General features: G+C 47.4%; 1 protein-coding gene across 8 annotated transcripts in view; it reads left to right on the top strand.

Annotated features, from left to right (window-relative positions):
* Nucleotides 1–22,467, top strand: part of camk2g2 (calcium/calmodulin-dependent protein kinase (CaM kinase) II gamma 2) — a 480,776-nt gene that overhangs the window by 253,757 nt on the left and 204,552 nt on the right. For all 8 annotated transcript variants that reach the window (XM_072491514.1, XM_072491515.1, XM_072491516.1 and 5 more), the window contains exon 4: nt 10,858–10,912. In XM_072491514.1, the coding sequence (XP_072347615.1) occupies nt 10,858–10,912 (55 nt within the window). The remainder of the gene's footprint in view (nt 1–10,857; nt 10,913–22,467) is intronic.

Below are 22,467 nucleotides of genomic sequence, written 5' to 3'. Positions count from 1 at the left end.
AATACCACCTCCCTCCCTAACAGGTCCCACCATTAATTAACCCCCTAATCTACGCTAATCTAAACCCCCCCCTCCCCCACCCTCCTGAAGACGATTAATTTTCCACGAAGAAGTCGATGAATGGTTGCCACCTCCGGGCGAACCCCAAACAGAGAAAGCTAGCCATGTCCGATAGCCAGGTCTCCGGCTTCGGGTGCTTTGAGTCCTCCAAGCTAATAGTATCCGTCTCCGGGCTACCGGGGAAACAAAGGCCAGAACATCTGCCTCTTTCTCCTCCTGGATTCCCGGATCTTACGACACCCTGAAAATTGCCACCTCTAGACTCAATGCCACCTTGTTTTTAATACTTTGGTCATGACATCAGTAAACCCCTGCCAAAATCCCCTAAGCTTTGGACATGCCCAGAACATGTGAACATGGTTCGCTGGTCCTCCCGCACATTTTGCACACCTGTCTTCCACCCCAAATAATCTGCTCATCCCGGGCCACTGTCATGTGGGCCCGGTGAACGACCTTGAATTGAATCAGGCTGAGCCTGGCACATGTTGCGATTGCGTTGACTCTACTCAACGCGTCCGCCCAAAGGCCCTCCTCTATCTCTCCTCCCAGCTCCTCCTCCCACTTTCACTTCAGCTCCTCTGTCTGCGTCTCCTCTGATCCCATAAGTTCCTTGTAAATGTCACAGATGCTCCCTTCTCCTACCCACCCTCTGGAAACTACCCTGTCCTGAATTCCCCTTAGCAGCAGGAGTGGGAAGGTTGATACCTGTCAACACAGAAAGTCCCGCACCTACAGATATCTAATTTTGTTTCCCCTCACCAACGCAAACTTCTCCTCCAGCGCCCTGGTACTCTGAAAGCTCCCCTCTATAAACAAGTCCCCCATCCTCTCAATCCCCGCTCTCCGCCATATTCGGAACCCCCCTGTCCATCCTCCCCGGGGCAAACTGGTGATTATCGCAGATTGGGGACAAGACCGATGCTCCCACATAATCCCTCCATTGCCCCCAGACTCTCAGGGCCACCACCACCATGGGGCTGGTGGAGTACCGCGCCGGCAGGAACGGCAGAGGCGCAGTTACCAGCGCCCCCAAACTTGTGCCCTTGCATGAAGCCTCCTCCATACACTCCCATGCCGACTCCCCCCCCTCCCCCCCCCCCCCCCCCCCCCCCCAAAACAAAACCACCAGCCACTTCCTGACCATGGCTACGTTAGCCGCCCAGTAATAGTTGAAAAGATTCGGCAGCGCCAGCCCGCCCTGTCCCCGACTCCACTCGAGCATTACCCTCCTCGCTCATGGGGACTTGCCCCCCCCCACACGAAACCCGCAATAACTTTGTTTACCCGCTTAAAAAAGGACCGCGGAATAAAGATTTGGAGACATTGAAATACAAACAGGAATCTCGGGAGGACCTGCATTTTCACCGTTTGGGCTCTACCAGCTAGTGACAACGGGAGTGCATCCTATCTCCGGAAATCATCTTTCATCTGATCTACCAACCGGGCCAAGTTCAATTTATGTAGCCGGTCCCAATCCCTACTTGAATACCTAGGTACCTGAAACTGTCCCCTACCACTCTGAACGGCAGTTCCCCCAGTCGCCTCTCCTGACCCCTCGCCTGGACCACAAACACCTCGCTCTTCCCCATATTAAGCTTATACATGAGAACCGGACAAATTCCCCTAAAATTCGCATGATTTCTTCCATCGCCTCAATTGGATCTGAAACATACAGGAGCAGGTCATGCGCATAAAGTGAGACTGTGCCAGCGGCCCAAACTATAGCCGGCGCAGTGGGGGAGAGGGGGCCTCCCTGTCTCGCCCCCGGTGCAGTCTAAAATAGTCCGAAGTCGTCCTGTTCGTCCGTACACTTGCCACAGGAGCCTGGTACAGCAACCTGACCCAGTTAATAAAGCCCCTCCCAAATCCGAACTGCCCGGGGACCTCTCATAAATAATCCCATCAAACCCGGTCAAAAGCTTTTTCCGCATCCATTGCGACCACTACCTCCACCTCCCTACTTTCCGGGGCATCATGATCACATTTAACAGCCTTCTTATATTGGCCACCAGCTGCCTGCCCTTAACGAACCCCATCTGATCCTCACAATAACATCCGGTACACAATCCTCAATCCTGGAGGACAAAATTTTGGCCAACAGTTTAAAATCGATCCATTTTAATGTGATCGCTTATCTTTCCTGATGTCCTTTTAAAAAATTTTTAAAGTATCCAATTCATTTTTTCCCCAATTAATGGGCAATTTACTGTGGCCAAATCACTTACCCTACACATCGTGGAACCTTGCTGCTTGCAAATTCCATGCTGCATTTGTTTATGTCATTACGTTGAAATGGTCTTCAAAATTACTCCATTGATGTCAAGTTTTTGAACGACTCTGAAGCCAGGATGAGACTTGATCTAAATGTAAGATTTTCCTTGAACATGTTATTCTCCTTTAGCAGCAGAACAATACTGTCCTTGCTCCATAAAAGTTTGCTCCAGTTATTGTTAAACAATGTAACAGTTTGTTTTATTACGAACAGAGACGGGTTTCTGTACAGTGAGCCACTCCAACATGTCCTTTATCCCATATTTATACCTCACTTGAAATGAATGAGGCTCACTGCATTGGTGAAGGAGTTTGTGACCATTCGAAAAAGACAAAGTGTTTGCAGCACAGAAACGGACTATTTGACCCAACAGATCTATCCAGAGCCTCCTCCCACCCTTCTTAACTTCATTAATTTATCCTTCTATTCCTTTCTCCCTCGTGCAGTATAATGAAGATAGCTTGATCAGTTTAACTTAAATTCAACGAACACAGTAAAACTCAGGGCCATTATTCAGTTTATTATTCTTTCACATATTGAATAGTTTGCAGCGTCAACAGGGGTTCCCTCCTCTTTCTGCCCGGCTGTCCTCTCTGATTACAAGCAAACTCCAGACTCATCCAACACGGGCTGGTTTAGCACAGTGGTCTAAACAGCTGGCTTGTAAAGCAGAACAAGGCCTGCAGCGCGGGTTCAATTCCCGTACCAGCCTCCCCGAACAGGCACCGGAATGTGCTGATGAGGGACTTTTCACGGTAACTTCATTTGAAGCCTACTTGTGACAATAAGCGATTTTCATTTAATTTCATTTCACCATCTTCATCATGTCAAACATGAATGCAGCCTTAGAGAGTAAAAGTCCATGTGATTCTCCCAGTGCATTGGGGTTGAGGCAGGAGGGTGCGGAACACATTGTTATGAAAGGCTGCAGTGAGATTCTGGAGTGCCAACACTCTTCAGTCAGCCTTCCAGCTTCACTGAAGATGGCAGCTAATAATTCAGACCTTGTGTGATGATTCTTACACCAAATGTGTTTTTCATGGTCATGTAATGTCACTAGATCAGTACTCCAGAGTTCCCGGTTAATGCTCTGGCGACACAGATTCAAAACTCCTGCACGGCAGCTGTTAAAATTTGAATTCAATTAATAAAATTTGGAATTGAATTGGTAAACTTTCATCAATTGTTGTAAAGATCCATCTGGTTCAATCCTATCGTTTGGGGATGGAAATAAAGAACAAAGAACACTACAGCACAAAAACAGGCCCATCGGCCCTCCAAGCCTGCTCTGATCATGCCTGTCTAAACTAAACTTCTATCAAGTCACCTCTCAACCTCTGTCATTCCAGTGAAAACAATCCCAAGTTTATCCAACCTCTCCTCCGAGCTAATACCCTCCAGACCAGGCAACAGCCTGGTAAAACGCTTCTGTACCCTCTCCAAAGCCTCTGCATCCTTCTGGCAATGTGGCATCCTTATTTGTTCTGGTCTACACGTGACCTTAGCAATGTGATTGAGTCTGGTCTAGCAAGTTGAGGCAATTGGGAATGGGCAAAAAAATGATACAGCTTGAGTTTTGGCACTCCAGAACAGGATGACCGTGTTTTGCCACTTGCCTTGAACAAATGGCAATTCGCCTTCAACGTTCACAGGAGCAGGCACGACCAGGAGGAGATTTAATAGAAGTCCGAAATGGATCGCAGGCCAACGACCGCTTCCCAGTTGTCCCCAGGACAGACATCCCCGATTGAGGTAAACACAAGATTGTTCTGACATTGCCCTGACACCAGCCCCTTCTTCCCAACAATACAGAGTTTGCAAAGCATGCACAACCATATTGACAATTTGAAATACATTAATGTATGCATAGATTGACAAAACTGTACACTAATGTTATAAGATCACAGGTTCAGTATAGGTTGATATAGGTTATTCAACCCCCTTAACTCATTCATCCAGAAATAATATAACTTCTTCCCCACAGTTTCTTAAATGATGTGAGGATTCTACTCTTCAGGGAAGTTGAATGAAATTTGGATCACTTTGTATGAAGAGTTTCTGGTCATTGGTCACAACTTTACCGCTTATTTATTTGAACCCATCTCCCCCTTATCCTATTCTCAATTTAACTAAAAGTAATATTCTAGATCTATCTACTCCACTGATTTAAACTCGTAGCATTTCTGTGAAAAGTATAACTTCAGTATGTTATTAAGATTAGAAACCTCTTTAGTCAGTAGAAATTGATGCAGGTTGAAAATTTTTTATTTTCAGCAATTTGATTAGTTCGATTTCTGGGTAGGTTTTCCCTCTGGTTCTGGTGATTATATCTTTATAATCTTCTGGTTTTTTTTTCGCTTTTAGCCAATCAAAGTATGATGTGTCAAGTCAGATTGAAGGGTCCTGCACATTTTGCTGGCAAGGATGAGATTAACATTCGCTGTCTGTCCATTGACACAATGTGAAACAGTACACAGCTCAGCAGAGATATTGGCATTGATTGCGCTTGACATTTCCTGCATCATTTCCCGATAACTTTGGGAGGTTATTTGTTAAGTCGCTGAGGCATCCACTTCTCTCAGCTGTGTTGAGTAAACTCACCTCAGGCAGGGGCGGGTAGTAAATGGTAAATTGGTTAGCGAGGAGAATACCAATGGGTTGCTGTTCACTGAGGGCTTGCTGCTGACACTCTCTATGTGGTTTATGGGCGCTATGTCAAGAAAGGAAAGAAAGATTTGGGGAAAAGGGTTTGATTTTGGGATCAGGATGACAGTGGAATTTCAGAGTCACTTAAACCTCTGCGGTGGTTTTGATTATCTGCTCTCTGAGAAGGAGCAGCTTGACCGCACTCTCGTGCACTGTTCTCAATTGATCGGACAGCCTGATTCACCAAGGGAACCTGGGAAGATAGATTCAGCACAATGGACTATCAACCTTGTTGGCACATTCGCCTGTGAGCCAGAGATTGCAGGTTGAGGTCCCATTTAAGCACAAGTGTTTGTTGGCATTCCCATTGCAGTAATGTGGCAGTGCTGCATTGTTAGACGTGTTATCCTTCAAATTTAACCAAAGCTCCATCTGTATACTAAGGACGATTTAAAAATAAATCGTGACCATGGAATCACAGTATCTTGATCAGTACTTATCTCTCATTTATTAATCTCACTGTTGGTTGAGGGAGTTTGTTGTGTGAAAGTTGGCTACAATACTTCCTACATCGACATGCTTTAGGCTTTGTCCTCCTGGTTGCTGTACACTGAAAGTCGAGATGACTACACCTTGGAGGACAGAGTGGGCTTGGTTCTGACATTTGGGCGAGTCAGTAATGTCATTGGACTAGCAATCCAAAGGCCTTGGCTAATCCTCAGGGTGATGGGTTCAGATCCCACCACAGCAGCTGGTGGAATTTAGATGCAATTAATAAACCTGGAATATAAAGCTAGTCTCTGTAATGATGATGCAAGTACCGTCATCAATGTTGAACAGGCCTATCTGGTTCATTGATGTACTTTTACGGAAAGAAATCAGCCATCCTCGCCTGGTCTGGCCTACAAATGATTCCACGGCCAAAGCAATGTGGTTGACTCTTAACTGCCCTCAGAAATGGCCAAGAGAACTATTCAATTGAAGGGCAAGTAAGAATGGGCAACATTGCTGGCCCTTCAAGTGATCATTTGATCACAGTGAGACAAAATCAATTCTCCTTGTGCTTTACAAAGTCAGTCAGTATTATATCAAGAAAGGGAAGCAAGACTTGGGGGAAAAGTGATCTCAAGTTTGTAAAAGATGTTGAAGAAATGAAAGGGCTTTTGCTTAAAGCATCTTTCTTACCTGGCTCTGTATATAGTGCTAGTTATGTGGCACTACACTGGTTGGATGAGGAATGGGAAGCTAACTACTCCCTTCTGGTATGTTCTGCCGGTTTTGCTGGTGGTAAACTCCAGCAGTTGAGTCCTCCGGACGTTTGAGGATTACCAGACCATTTGGCTCTGCCAGTGGCTGCCTACACTCTCTGGATTTAGTTCAATAGGGCATGGCTTAGGGGTAGAAAGTGTGCTGTCCGTACTAAACGCACACCAACTCCCTGACTGGAGTTCCCAGCAGCTGGAGTAGAAAATGAAAACTTTCCCTACCTGTCAGATAGTATATGGAGTTGGATTGTGGATTGAATCAATGAATGGTGTTGGAATTGTGAGAGGGGTCAAATGGTCTACTCCTGTTCCTATGATGAGTGGTGCGGGATAGTGTACAAGGCCAAGGAAAAAGCAAGTAATTAGGAAGGCAAACAGAATGTTGGCCTTTATTGCAGGGGGGTTGAAGAATCTGTTATGAATTTCCACTACTGGAATCATGTTATGTTCTTTGTATTGTTCTCCAGGTCATAGTGTTTACAAAGAACATAAAGCTATATGTTTAAACCAAAGCTAGTTTATTTTATACTGCTTGAAATGGTTTGTGCACACTACTGAATAACAGCTAACAAAATAATAGTATTGAATCTATGTTACAGTAATTAATTATCTTTCTCTAATACAACCTACACTCGAACTTAACCTCACACGATCCTTCTTCATCAACTTCTCCAACAGCTCCCAGAATACTTAGAGATGCAGCCTTTTATAAAACTACTCAGTGATACCATCTAGTGTTGATATACATGAACATCATCTTGTAAACCCTTAACTCTCCTTGGATTATACATATCATTACAGTATCAAAATGGGAAGTCTTGCTCCAACTGTCCAGCACATTGGTGAAACCACACTTAGAGTACTGTGTCCAGTTTTGGGCCACCTTATTTAAGGAGGAATGTACTTGCATTTGAAGCAGCTTAGAGAAGGTTCACTTGGCTGGTTCCTGAGATGAGGGGTTTGTTTTCTGAGGAAAGGTTGAGCAGGTTGGGCTCTTAGAATAATAAGAGGCAATATCTTTGAAATATATAAGATTCTGAGGGAGCTTGACAGGGTAATAATAATAATCACTTATTGTCACAAGTAGGCTTCAATGAAGTGACTGTGAAAAGCCCCTAGTCGCCACATTCCGGCGCCTGTTCGCGGAGACTGGTATGGGAATTGAACCCGCGCTGCTGGTCTTGTTCTGTATTACAAGCCAGCTGTTTAGCCCACTGTGCTAAACCAGCCCCTAAACCAGGTCGGTGCTGTGAGTATGTTTCCCCTTATTGGGAGGTCCGGGAACTGGGGGCACAATTTCCAAATAAGATGGAGGTGAGAAGGAATTTCTTCTCTGAGAGTTGTTAGTATTATGGGGGACTGTCAGGAAAGTGGAGTTAAAGCCACAATCAGATCAGCCATAGAGGAACAGGCTCGAGGGGCTGAATGGCCTCCTCCGGCTCCTGTTTCTTTCATAGAATTTCATAGAATTTACAGTGCAGAAGGAGGCCATTCGGCCCATCGAGTTTGCACCGGCTCTTTGAAAGAGCACCCTACCCAAACCCACACCTCCACCCTATCCCCATAACCCAGTAACCCCACCCAACACTAAGGGCAGTTTTAGACACTAAGGGCAATTTAGCATGGCCAATCCACCTAACCTGCACATCTTTGGACTGTGGGAAGAAACCGGAGCACCCGGAGGAAACCCACGCACACACGGGGAGAACGTGCAGACTCCGCACAGGCAGTAACCCATCTGTCCATATGTTCTTATTCTCTTATTGATAGGATATGCTCAAATAAAAGCTGAAGCTGGAAATTAATTGACTTCCTCGTGGGTTACAAATAAAAAGGAAGATTTAAAAAAAAATTTAAATCAGTGAAAATCCTACCCAAAGCATTTACCTCTCTCTCAGAACACCTGGACTATTGTGCAATTCCTTCACGCCCTGATTTAATTTCTGCTCCCGAGTTTCCTGCACGTACTGAGACTGGATCCTAACACACCCAGCACACAGCTGTGTTTGTGTTCACAGGAGAATCTCTCGATCAAACTGGGTTTACATTCCTGAGCTTCATGTTGTTTTTTTGGACTGACTGGCACTTGCCCTGCAGTATTTGTTTGTAGCAGTCTGTTGATTTAAGTCCCGAACGGGGCATGTTTACCTCGGCCTCTGGAGCCCTTAGTTGTCTGTGTTGGGCCGTCACTTTGCAAAGCCTGGAACCCCCGAAGATGCCGGTTTCTGGAAAGCAGTTCGCCCATTGCCATGGCAACAGTGAGCAGCTTGAGTGTGCCACCGTTGAATGCTAACCTTATGGGGATCGAACCTTTCTGCTATTTTTGCAACAGCAACCAGAAACTTGATCTTTCTCCCAGCTACCTGCCAAAATGTAAATGGTTATATAAGCACAAAAGCTTTAAAAAAGCTTACTGATATGGCCGTGTCCTTTTTTTTTTGTATTCCACCAGTGCTGCTGTGAAACCGCTGGGCAGAGTCTGTCTGTAAGCAGGCATTTTGTATAGAGCGCTCCCCACTGTGGACATCAGCTGTGAGGATTGCTGCCCACAGTCTACTGTCTCGTGTATGCTAGAATCCTTCCATGTTCTCACCGCAGGGCAGCAGGCTTATACAAAATGTCTGCTACCCGACTGTGCACTTCTTCATCAAGGCAGTTTGCAGGGCGAGGGTTACCAGCTATGACCAAGTGTATTCCCGGAGGGTACACCACATGACTTGCCCCCATGCTCCAGCCACCAGCATGTCCAGCCCTGAGCCGCACAGCCTTCCTATACCAATTTGGTATGTCAGCTACGACTCTCACCAACTTTTACAGATGCACCATTGAAAGCATTCTTTCTGGTTGTATCGCAGCTTGGTATGGTTCCTGCTCTGCCCAAGACCGCAGGAAACTACAAAAGGTTGTGAATGTAGGCCAGTCCATCACGCAAACCAGCCTCCCATCCCATCACGCAAACCAGCCTCCCATCCATTGACTCTGTCTGTAATTCCTGTTGCCTCGGAAAGGCAACCAGCATAATTAAGGACCCCACGCATCCCGGACATACTCTCTTCCACCTCCTTCCGTCAGGAAAAAGATACCAAAGTTTGAGGTCCCCTACCAACCGACTCAAGAACAGCTTCGTCCCTGCTGCCATCAGACTTTTGAATGGACCTACCTCGTATTAAGTTGATCTTTTCTCTATATCTGAGTTATGACTGTAACATTGCATTCTTTAGTCTCTCCTTCCTTCCCTGTGTACAGTATGCGTGGTCTGTATACCATGCAAGAAACAACATTTTCACTGCATACTAATACATGTGACAATAATAAATCAAATCAAATCAATTGGAAAGCAAAAAGACTCATTGGCCAAATGGATGCCCCACCTCCCTCGATTTTCAATATTTTTATCTAGTAAATGACAAAAAAAAAAATCCTTTTTAATGATCCTCAGATTTTTCTTCAGGGTTGCACACTCAGCAGTGTCCTGAAGATTGATCTTCAATTCTTGGAGACTGCAGGCCAATCCAGGAGGATTGGCAGCTCTATGCAGGACACGTGTCCCAGAAGTGGTCGCATTCACTCGATAGCGGACCGAGACTGTAAAGAGACCCGATTGCAATTTGGCTTTCAGCTCTTGTTTAACTCCCCCGTACGATGTAGGTGTCACTGACGAGGCTGATATTCGTTTCCCATCTGTAGTTGTACTTGAGAATGCGGTGATGGGGAGCTATCAGATCGCAAGGTGAATGTGCTCCTGCAGTGCTGTTCACTCAGGGGTTCCGGATTTTGACCCAGCTTCGATGAAGGATTGGCTGGTACAGGTATATATCTGGACAATGGCTGGCTTGGCACTGCCGATCATATGACGTTCCCTCAGAACTGCTTAGATTGTGTGCTGAAGCCCGGGATGAGGCTTGAACCTAACCCTTCTGCTTCAGAGACCAGAGTGCTACCAATTGAATCTGGTTGATACCGCTTGAAATTATCTGTGTATGTTTTTAAGCTGCTCATGTGGAGCTGTCTCTTTAAGGCCGTTGATACTCCCAGGCCAAGAAGCACTAATTGTTGGTTAGTAGCTGTTTGCAAGCCGCTCGGCCTTGGTGAAATGATTAATTATCAAGGTTGGAGAAAAAAAAGGAAATGGCTAGCTTTCTTTCCTTTATTGAAATATTTATTTGCCAAATGAAACAGGGAAGGACACATTCAAGGCACAAGACATTATATTATCTGCTGCAGTGTTATTACTGAAAAGAATGACATGCTGCTGAAATTTTTCATCTTATACTCATCAGGACAAACAAAAGAATGCCAAATTTCAAACAAACACAAGTTATACTACGGGAGAAAAGGGCGTTGATTGGTTGGGAAATCAACTCTGTCTGAGGCATTGCCATGGAGAACCTAATCTTGAGTTGACTTGCTAACCAATCAGCACCCTTTTCCTCCCGTGGTATAAATTGTTGTGATTGTTTGAACTTTGGCATTCTTGCCTCCCATCAAGTGCCTCCATCAAGTGTAAGATGAAAAGCTTTGACAACATGTCTCTCTTTTCAACAATATTCGATTCCTCAGCGACTAAAAGTTATTGCCCATGTTGAATCTAAATATTCCACTTTCTCTTTCCAGTTCGCCTCCATGACAGCATATCAGAAGAAGGGTTTCACTACCTCATATTTGACCTGTGAGTAACTGCATGCTTTCCAGTAAAATTCCAATTTATTGCATCTTATTTTCATCTTGTTTTGTGTTTGACCGAAAAAGAAATTAGCTGCAACTTGTCTAGTGCTGTTAACATTTAAACCCCTTGGAGCACAACAGATCTGGACAGTTAGCATTTGCACTTGATGTTAATGGGAGAGGAAAAAGTTATCCTGTTAGTTCTATGAATATGTAACATTGACATGCAGGGACTGGCCAGTTGGTGATATCGAACCTAGCTCACACCTCATAATGGATAATAAGGAAATGGTGAACATGTTAAATTCGCACTTCATATCCATTTCACAGGCAGCAGAACAGGACAATATGACACAAGTGGCACAAGGAATCCGCTAGATAAGTCAAGGAGAGACAGGGGTACTTAATGGATTTATTATTTTTGAATGCCTGGCAATGGAGGAAATAGTGGGATTAATCAAGGTAGGCAAATATTGAGGACCTGGCGGTTTCCATCCGTGAGCATTAAAAGAATCAGGTGAGGAAATTCCAGATGCATTGGTCACAAATACAAACATCGAAACATACAAAATAGGAGCAGAAGTAGGCCCCTCGAGCCTGATGTGCCATTCGATAAGATCATGGGTGCTCTGTTTGTGTTTCAGCTCTACATTCCCATCCCCCCCCCCCCAGCCCCCTTCCTTGATAACCTTTGAGTCCCTTGCTAAACAGGAATCTATCTACCTCCGGCTTAAAACATATTCAGTGAGTCTGCCTCCACCAACTCCTGAAGCAAAGTCGTACAACCCTCTGAGAAATTCTCCTCATCTCTGTCCTAAAAGGGCGACCCTTAGTTTAAAACAGTGCCCCTAATTCTACATTCATCCTTCCCACGTTCATCTTGTCAAGACCATTCGGAACCTTCAAACAAGTTAATCCTCATTCTTTTAAACTCCAGTGAAAACAAGCCCAGCATGTCCAACCTTTCCTCATAAGACAACACACTCATTCCAGGTATCAATGCTCCGAAACTGTTTAGATACAACAGAAGTGGCCACACTATATTTCTGATAGCAAGGCCTTGTTTTTTCTTTAAAAAAGGCTCTGTGTTTTATATATAGGAATGGGTAATATGTACTGACCTTTTACAAGATTCACACTGGGTCATGAGCCAGACACAATACATAGAATTGCAGCATCCAATGATTTATTAATTGGTTCACGGATTTTCACCGATGCTGGAGGCCTGCTTCAGCTGCTAGCTCCTTTCTTGAGGGAAACTATCACTTTCCTGGTATAACTTGAGACAAATATTATCAATCCAATCCTTGATGTGGTGAATAAATGGTCATAATTAATGCAGTGCATTGTTTCCCTTGGGCTATTGTACAGCATTTTGAGAACCAGTTTAACATTGACTTAATAATGCCCTCGAGATATATGCTTTAATTAACTGGAGTTGGATAAGAGTTTTTTTTGTCAATCGGTTCAGTTGACATGCAGAAATCCATCACCATACTTAAAAGCTACTGAAGTGACTTAAGAAATCCATGGAAGTAGTGTTTAAATTTTCCCAGTGGTCTAGGCTGACAGTCTCAGCCCACAATGTCTCGGGTGCCATTTTCCAAATGCAACATTAAACCAACGCGCTGTCTGCCCATTCAGGAGAACGTAAAAGATCCCACAGCGTTAATTCCAGGAATATCAGCACACAAAAAATGTGCCATGTCATGTGTGCTCTACCCAAAGGTGGGACCTTGGCTCATTAACTGCTGATGCTTTATCCGGAGCCTCTTTCTTGTCAGTGGTGGCCTACCATTGCCTTCCACTCTCAGGGGCAGAGTGAAGAGGCAGGTTCCAAGTCTACCTCAGCTTGAACAGTAATTGAGTCCACGCTGTTGGTGTTATTTGGAACTACTGACTAACCAATTGAGCTCTCCGCCTCTGTAAAATAACCTGGTCATTATCACATTGCAGATTGTGGGACCTTGGTGCTTTCAAAGTGTGATTTAGCTGCATCATCTTGTACATCGCAACAGTGGTTCCACTTCGAAAAGTGCTTTGGGAAATCCTGAGATTGTGAAAGTGGCGATGTAAATGCAAACCTGTCTTTCTTTTACCTGGGCCCAAAAGGTTTTGGCGGAGTTTTGAGATACACAAACTTAAATGTCTGTTGGGAACCACTGAAATGTAATGCTCCTCGTTGCAAGAATTACATTTGCCTCTTCAGTGTCTTGTGGAACTACACTCCTGGCTACACTCTACTGCAACAACCGCAAGTTATATTTACAAAGCACCTTTGCACAATGAAAGATCCCAAGGTGCTTTGTAGATGCATTATAAAACAAAATATGACACCAAGCCATAAAGGAAATATTGAACGTCATCTACCGGCCCCACTGCACCCTATCATGTGAGAGTACCTTTTAAGAAATGGGTGTTTTTATGGAATAGCTGTAGTGGGTGTACCTTTACGAAATGGGTGTTTATTACTGCAGTGATGTCAGAGTGTGGGTGGAGCTGGGCTGTCTGTCTGCTTTTACTTTCGCTTTGGGCTCGCAGCTACAAGGGTGTGTTTAGTTTTGTTTTGAGAGCTGGATAGCTGCAGGCAAAGCAAGCAGCTGTAAGGATCTCTCTCTGCAGGCTACAGACTGACTTCAGCTCATTTGGGGATTTCAAAGTGGTACATGTCTCAGTAGAGAAATTAAACCTGATGTCTTTCTGGAAAAGGGTTCTTTTTTTGTCTTCTAGATGTTGCAAGGAAAGATTAAGAGTTACTTATAGAGTACTGTATTCTTTGTGGGATTTATCGGTGTTGATAGTTGTTAAGATGTTTACTGGGGGTTTATAAAGTGTTAACTGGGTTCATGAATGAACATTGTTTTAATTTAAAAGTACTTTAACTCTCTGTTGCATCACACCTGTAACATAGGCCCGTGTGCTCCCCATAACCACAATCTATTAAAAGTTGTGGGCCAGGTGAACTCCATGATACACTTTGGGGTTCTCTAAACCCTGGCCCATAATAACCCGGAAAGCAGCGCGCCATGGCATAAAGTGGGCAGTAAATGATGGGAGACCCTGCTCCCGGGATCTACACGCCTTGCGAGATCTAACGTGATCTCACAAGACGGCGCAATGTGAAGCCCACCCATTGTGGGCGGGGTAATTGTTTTGGCAAATCTGCACATTAGAGTGAGATAACTGGCTTGCTCTAATATGCAGTTCCTCTAGGTAACCAAGATGTTGGGATCTATCATCTTCGGCTTGGAAACCTCGGGCGGGGGCCATTCAGAACTGGTCCCCATAAACGGGGACCAGGCGGGACGGTACGCGTGAGGGACTCCTAGGGGATTGGAGGTGCCCAGGTGCATGGCCTCTGGGTAGGGTGATATCCTGGTAGTGATGGTGCCAACCTGGCACCTTGGCAGTGCCACCTGGATGCCAGCCTGGCATTGCCAATGTGCCCAGGTGGCGCTGTCAGGGGCACTGCCAGGGTGGTACTAACATTTTTCATGCACCGGTGATTGGGCAGGGGATGCACTGCACGGGAGAGGGGGGAAGGTGTCCAGGACCCTCTTACAGTGAGTTGGGGCTTGGGGGGCGGGGGTGGGGGTGTCACATCGGGGGCACGAGAGATCAGGATGCCATTTAAAAATGGTGTCCCAATCTCTCCCTGCACAGAGGAGCTTTGGCGAGCGGGGCTCCTCAGTGCAAGAAACGGGACTGTGTGACCTCGGCCGTGCGTCCCAGCTAAGGCCCTGTAGCTAATCAAAGTCGCGTTTGATAGCATTTGTTTCTGCGAGCACCGGGAAATTAGCGGCTGAATGTGCTCGCTATGGGACATGGTTAAATCGCGCCCATTAGATCAGATGACCAAAAGCTTGGTTAAAGAGGTAGGTTTCGAGGGGTAGGGTGAGGTTGAGAGCTGGAGAGGGTTATGGAGCATATTCCGAAGCCTGAGGCCTAGGCAACTGAAGGCACGGTCACCAATAGTCGAGTGATCCTCATTGGAAATGCACATGACGCCAGTGTTTGACATCTCAGAGGGATGTGGGACTGGAGGAGATTGCAGCGAGGTAGGGGAGAGTCCACGGAAGGATTTGAAAACGAGGGAGGGGTGGGCCCATGGCGGGATTGAAAACCAGGACCAGAATTTCAAAGTCAAACGTTGCTCGTGACTTTGAGCCAAGGTAGGTCCACGAGCACAGGGGTGATGGGGAAATAGGTCTTGCTTCAACAGGATCTTAAGTTTGCTCTACCAACCAACTACCAACATCGCCGCCACCCCACCCCCACCCCAACTTCGCCTAAGTGGCAACCCTGTTCCAGGACATTGCGTACTCTGCCAGCGGGATTGTCTGGGACAGCGCATATACTGGGCTTCCGATCTGATATATCCTATCTTCTGCCAACGGTGAGTTTAATCCCTTTTAATGGTTTCATGGCCAGAAAGAAAAGACAGGTTAATGCAGGCGTCTTTGTTTTACTATTTTTTAAAGTTCCTTTGATGTGGTGAATCTGGCATTTTACAGCTACAAACCTGACAGGATTTTTCTAGCATTAAGTAACGCATGCAATAGCAATCCAGCGTCAACATGCTATAAATTGAAGTGTACACAGGATTACTGTGTGTGATCTAATTGTCACCAAGCCATGCAAACAAAAGGTCTTCGACTACATCACCCCAATCGTCGTTATTGCTTTAAGATTTATTTGACACATCGCAATTTGGCAGCATCATCAACTTCTAAATATTTCTGCCTAGCCTCTCTTTTATCCCCATGTTGATGGGTCTTAGGACTGGAGGATATATATAACACATTGCTGAGAGCTTGGGGAAAAATAACTAACTTGTGAGTCAGACGCAGCATTATTAATGCACTGGTGAGGATCAGTCCAAATATAAAAAACTGCTGCTTTTACCAAATGTGCAATAAGCATTCTGACTTGCAGCTTAGACCACACCGACTTCTAAAGTGTTTTGCTTGTGTCCAGTTTAAAAGCACTTTTTCTTCAGTAGCTGCCCAGATGTGTCCACTCGGCTTCATTGGTTGAACTCTTGCCTGGGAGTCAGCCTGCTGTGGGTTCAAATTCCAGCCCCAGAATTTAAGTGTATAATCTGGGCTGACACTCCAGTGCTATACCATGTGAGTGCAGTCAGAAGACGCATGAAAAAATAGGAGCAAGAGTCGGCCATTCAGCCTCTCGAGCCTGCGCCACCGGTCAGTAGGATCATGACAGATCCTCACGTTCTTGCCTGTCCCCTTGTTCCCCTTGCAGATCAAAAATCTGTCTCCCCAACCTTGAATATACACATTGACTCAGCCTTCACTGCCTTCTGGAGTTCAAAATTGCAAAGATGAACAACCCACTGGAGAAACATAATCCTCCTTAACTCCATAGTACACGGAAGACTCCTTATTCTGAAATTGTGCGATCTAGTTCTCGACTCCGCCCCCCCCATGAGAAACCGACCCTGTCTCTCCCCCCCCCCCCCCCCCCCTTGTCAAACCCCATTAGAATCTTTTACATTTCAATAAAATCACCTCTCATTCTTCTGAACTCCAATGAGTTTGGGCCCATCATACTCGACCTTTCCTCACAACCACTGAATCCCAGGAATCTGCCATGAACCTTCTTTGAACTACCTCCAATGCAAGTATGTCCCTCCTTAAGTAAGGAGATCAGAAATGCCTGCACAGATTTGATAGTCATTTAGCCCAGTCGCTACTTGTGAGATCTTGCGATGCGCATCATAGTTTTGTGCATAGCCATCACAGCATTCCAAGAGCTATTCATTCCATGGTGGGGGTGGGGCTTCTGATGTACAATGACGTAGTTTATCAACACAAATCTGATTCAGATAATACAATGAGATACATGTGATGCGACCATCAATTCACATGAGACGATTAGTAGAAGTGAACAGTGGTTTTAATAAGCTAGATCTGTGCCTGCCTGTGACTGCTCTGTACTGAGTGCCGCCTACAGGCTGCAGGTTTATCTACCACCCATGAGAGGGCGGAGCCACAGGCGGAGCCCACAGGGGCATCAACATAGTACAGTACAATACAGTGGTGAATTGCAGTAGCAATACGTTCACCACAACATGGGATCAGCCTATGCATTTGTTATGCCAAAATGTAATTTAAAAAAAATATATAGTTTATTCAACTTTTTCGGCCATACAAAACAGTACAAAGGTTTTTCCCCTTTTCACAACAGCAAAACAATATAAATAACCGTGACCGTATTTTAACAAATAAATAAATAATATATAAACTAAATGGCAACTGCCATAACAAAAATAATAACTCTCCCAAATAATAAAATCACCAATTCAATATACATAACCAAGTACCAATATCTTTACAAAAACACCCCTGAGGACCCACCTGAGCCCTTCCCCCTCCCCCCTGGGTTGCTGCTGTTACCTTCCCATTTCCTTTATCGTTCTGCGAGGTAGTTAATGAACGGTTGCCACCGCCTGGTGAACCCCTGAGCCGAACCCCTTAGTGCAAACTTTATCCGTTCCCGTTTTATAAACCCTGCCATGTCGTTTATCCAGGTCTCCACACCCGGGGGTTTGGCTTCCTTCCACATTAACAATATCCTGCGCCGGGCTACTAGGGACGCAAAGGCCAAAACATCAGCCTCTCTCGCCTCCTGCACTCCCGGCTCTTCTGCAACCCCGAATATAGCCAGCCCCCAGCCTGGCTCGACCGGACCCCCACCACCTTTGAAAGCACCTTCACCACCCCCACCCAGAACACCTGCAGTGCCGGGCATGACCAAAACATGTGGGTGTGGTTTGCTGGGCTTCTCGAGCATCTCCCACACCTATCCTCTACCCCGAAAAATTTATTGAGCCTTGCTCCGGTCATATGTGCCCTGTGCAAAACCTTAAATTGTATCAGGCTAAGCCTGGCGCACGAGGACAAAGATTTACCCTACGTAGGGCATCTTCCCACAGCCCCTCTTCAATCTTTTCCCCCAGCTCTTCCTCCCATTTTCCCTTCGGCTCATCCACCATGTTCTCCCCCTCGTCTCTCATTTCCCTGTATATATCTGACACCCTACCATCCCCCAACCATGTCCCTGAGATCACTCTATCCTGAATCTCCTGCGTCGGGAGCTGCGGGAATTCCCTCGCCTGTTGCCTCGCAAAAGCCCTCAGTTGCATGTATCGAAATTCATTCCCTTGGGGCAACCCATATTTTTCCGTCAGCGCTCCCAGACTCGCAAACGTCCCGTCCAAGAACAGATCCCTCAGTTGCACAATCCCAGCTCTCTGCCATGCTCCAAATCCCCCATCTATTCTCCCCGGGACAAACCTATGATTATTTCTTATCGGGGACCGCACCGAGGCTCCCGTCATTCCCCTATGCCGTCTCCACTGCCCCCAAATTTTCAGTGTTGCCACCACCACTGGACTTGTGGTGTATTTCTTTGGGGAGAACGGCAGCGGTGCCGTCACCAGTGCTTGTAGGCTGGTTCCTTTGCAGGACGCCATCTCCAATCTCTTCCACGCCGCTCCCTCCCCTTCTCCCATCCACTTACACACCATTGAAATATTGGCAGCCCAATAATACTCACTTAAGCTCGGTAGTGCCAGTCCCCCCCTCTCCCTGCTACGCTGCAAGAACCCCCTCCTCACTCTCGGGGTCTTCCCAGCCCACACAAAACTCATAACGCTTTTCTCGATCTTCTTGAAAAAAGCCTTCGTGACCATCACCGGAGGCACTGAAACACAAAAAGGAATCTCGGGAGGACTACCATTTTGACCGCCTGCACCCTCCCCACCAGTGACAGGGGCACCATGTCCCATCTCTTAAAATCCTCCTCCATCTGTTCCACCAATCGTGTTAAATTAAGCCTATGTAAGGTTCCCCAACTCCTAGCTATCTGAATCCCTAAGTACCGGAAATCCCTTGTTACCCTCCTCAGCGGTAAATCCTCTATTCCCCTGCTCTGCTCCCCCGGATGTACCACAAACAACTCACTCTTCCCCATGTTCAATTTGTACCCCGAGAATTCCCCAAACTCCCCGAGCGTCTGCATTACCTCAGGCATCCCCTCCACCGGGTCCGCAACAAACAGCAGTAAATCATCTGCATACAATGATACCCGGTGTTCTTCTCCTCCCCTGAGTACTCCCCTCCACTTCCTGGAGCCCCTCAGTGCTATGGCCAGGGGCTCAATTACCAATGCAAACAGTAACGGAGACAGGGGACACCCCTGCCTCGTCCCTCTATAAAGACGGAAGTAGTCCGACCTCTGCCTGTTCGTGATCACACTTGCCACCGGGGCCCTATATAGCAGCTGTACCCATCCAATGAACCCTTCACCGAAACCAAATCTCCTCAACACGTCCCACAGGTAGTCCCACTCCACCCTGTCAAATGCTTTCTCAGCATCCATCGCCACCACTCTCTCCGCCTCCCCCTCTGGTGGAGGCATCATCATCACCCCTAGCAGCCTCCGTATGTTCGTGTTCAGCTGTCTCCCCTTAATGAACCCAGTTTGATCCTCATGGACCACCCCCGGGACACAATCCTCTATCCTCGTCGCCATTACCTTGGCCAGGAGCTTAGCATCTACATTCAAAAGGGAAATGGGCCTGTAGGACCCACACTGCAGCGGATCTTTATCCTTCTTCAAAAGTAACGATATTGTCGCCTCCGACATAGTCAGGGGCAACTTCCCCCTTTCCCTGGCCTCATTAAAGGTTCTCGTCAAGAGCGGGGCCAGTAGGTCTATATATTTCCTATAAAATTCCACCGGGAACCCATCCGGTCCCGGGGCCTTCCCCGCCTGCATGCTCCCAATCCCCTTTACCACCTCCTCCACATCAATCTGTGCTCCCAGTCCCGCCCTCCTGCTCCTCCACCTTCGGGAATTCCAGCTGATCCAGGAAATGCATCATTCCCTCCTTCCCTTCCAGGGGCTGAGCCTTATACAACCTCTCATAGAATGTCTTAAACACCCCATTCACTCTCTCTGCTCCCCTTTACATCTCTCCCTCCTCATCCCTCACCCCACCTATCTCCCTCGCCGCTCCCCTCTTCCTCAATTGTTGGGCCAGTAATCGACTCGCCTTCTCTCCATACTCATACTGCACTCCCTGTGTCCTCCTCCACTGTGCCTCTGCCTTACCCGTGGTCAGCAGGTCAAATTCCACATGTAACCTTTGTCTTTCCCTGTACAGTCCCTCCTCCGGTGCCTCTGCATATTGCCTGTCCACCCTCAGAGGTTCTCTCAGCAATCGCTCCCTTTCTTTACTCTCTTGCTTCCCTTTATGTGCCCTTATGGATATCAGTTCCCCGTTGACCACCGCCTTCAACGCCTCCCAGACCACTCCCACCTGAACCTCTCCATTGTCATTAAGCTCCAAGTACCTTTCGATATGCCCCCTCACCCTTAGACATATCCCCTCATCCGCCAACAGGCCCATATCCATTCTCCAGAGTGGGTGCTGTTCCTTTTCCTCTCCTACCTCCAGATCTACCCAGTGTGGAGCGTGGTCCGAGATGGCTATGGCCGTGTACTCCGTCCCTGTCACCTTCGGAATCAGTGCCCTTCCCAGGACAAAAAAGTCTATCTGTGAATATACCTTGTGAACATGGGAGAAGAATGAGAACTCCTTACTCCTAGGTCTGATAAATCTCCAAGGGTCTACTCCTCCCATCTGCTCCATGAAGTCCTTAAGCACCTTGGCTGCTGCCGGCCTCCTCCCGGTCCTGGACCTCGACCGGTCCAGCCCTGGATCAAGCACTGTATTGAAATCTCCCCCCATTACCAACTTTCCCGCCTCCAGGTCCGGGATACGCCCCAACATACGCCTCATGAAGTTTGCATCATCCCAGTTCGGGGCGTACACGTTCACCAGAACCACCGCCTCCCCTTGCAGTCTGCCACTCACCATCACGTATCTACCCCCACTGTCCGCCACTATGGTCTTTGCCTCAAACAGTACCCGTTTCCCCACTAAAATAGCCACCCCCCTATTCTTCGCATCCAAACCCGAATGAAACACCTGTCCCACCCATCCTTTACGTAGTCTGACCTGATCTGTCAATTTCAGGTGCGTCTCCTGCAACATGACCACATCTGCCTTTAATTTATTTAGGTGTGCGAGTACCCGCGCCCTTTTAATCAGCCCATTCAGCCCTCTCACGTTCCACGTGATCAACCGGGTTGGGGGGCTCTTTACCCCCCCCCCCCCCCTTGTTGACTAGCCATCCCCTTTTTTACCCCAGCTCCTCACCCGGTTCCCACGTACCCGTATATCCCACCGACGGTGCCCTCCCGCCTCGACCACCCCGCCCCATAACAGCTCCCCCTTCCCCTTAGCAGCAGCAACCCAGTTAGCCCCCCCCCCCCCCCCCCCCGGCTAGATCCCCCTCTAGCGTAATTACACCCCCCATGTTGCTCCCAGAAGTCAGCGAACTCTGGCTGACCTCGGCTTCCCCGTTTGCCCTCGGCCTCTCACTGTGCGAGGCCCCCACCTTCCTGCGTCCCTGTTCCCGCCATAATTACAATAGCGCGGGAACGAGGCCCGCGTTTCCCAGTCAGCCCCGCTTTCCTACCCACCGGCGCCCACAGTTCCTCATACTCCCCCCCCCCCCCCCCCCCTCCCAAACGAGGGGAAGAGAGAACATTTACAGGATTAAAGAGTTAACAATTGAAAAATCACCCCCCCCCCCCCCTTCCTCGTCCCGCATAGTCACCCCACCACTTTGTCCCAGAAGCTCTTTCTCTCGCCAGCCTATTCCAGCTTCTCGTCTACTATGAATGTCCACGCCTCTTCTGCCGTCTCAAAGTAGTGGTGCTTCCCTTGGTATGTGACCCACAGTCTCGCCGGTTGCAGCATTCCAAATTTCACCTTTTTGTGAAGCACCGCCTTAGCCCGATTGAAACTTGCCCTCCTCCTCCGCACTCCAATCCTGGTATACGCGGATCACCGCGTTCTCCCACCTGCAGCTCCGAGTTTTCTTCGCCCATCTTAGGACCATCTCTCTGTCATTATAGCGGTGAAGCCTCACCCCTATGGCTCGAGGTATTTCTCCTGCCCTTGGTCTTCGCGCCAGAACTCGATAAGCTCCCTCCACCTCCAAAGGGCCCGTCGGGGTCTCCGATCCCATTAGCGAGTGAAGCATCGTGCTCACATATGCCTCGACGTCCGCCCCCTCTGCGCCCTCGGGAAGACCCAAGACTCTTAGATTCTTCCTCCTCGAATTATTCTCCAGGGCTTCCAACGTCTCCACACACCTCTTGTGCTGAGCCTCGTGCGTCTCTGTCTTCACCACCAGGCCCTGAATTTCATCTTCATTTTCAGCAGCCTTTGCCTTCACGACCCGAAGCTCCAGCTCCTGGGTCCTCTGCGCCTCCTTTAGCCCTTCAATCGCCTGTAGCATCGGGGCCAACACCTCCTTCTTCAGCTCTTCCACACAGCGCCGCAGGAACTCTTGTTCCTCCGGGCCCCATATCGAACGGCCACCTTCCAACGCCATCTTGCTTCGAGCTCCCTTCCTTGCCACTGCTCCGAAGGATCCACTGCAATCCTGCCGCTATCCT

This window comes from Scyliorhinus torazame, chromosome 28, assembly GCF_047496885.1.
Source record: "Scyliorhinus torazame isolate Kashiwa2021f chromosome 28, sScyTor2.1, whole genome shotgun sequence".
Lineage (NCBI taxonomy): Eukaryota > Metazoa > Chordata > Chondrichthyes > Carcharhiniformes > Scyliorhinidae > Scyliorhinus > Scyliorhinus torazame.
The sequence above is the reverse complement of the archived record's forward strand: the minus strand, read 5'-3'. Positions and strand labels throughout refer to the sequence as shown.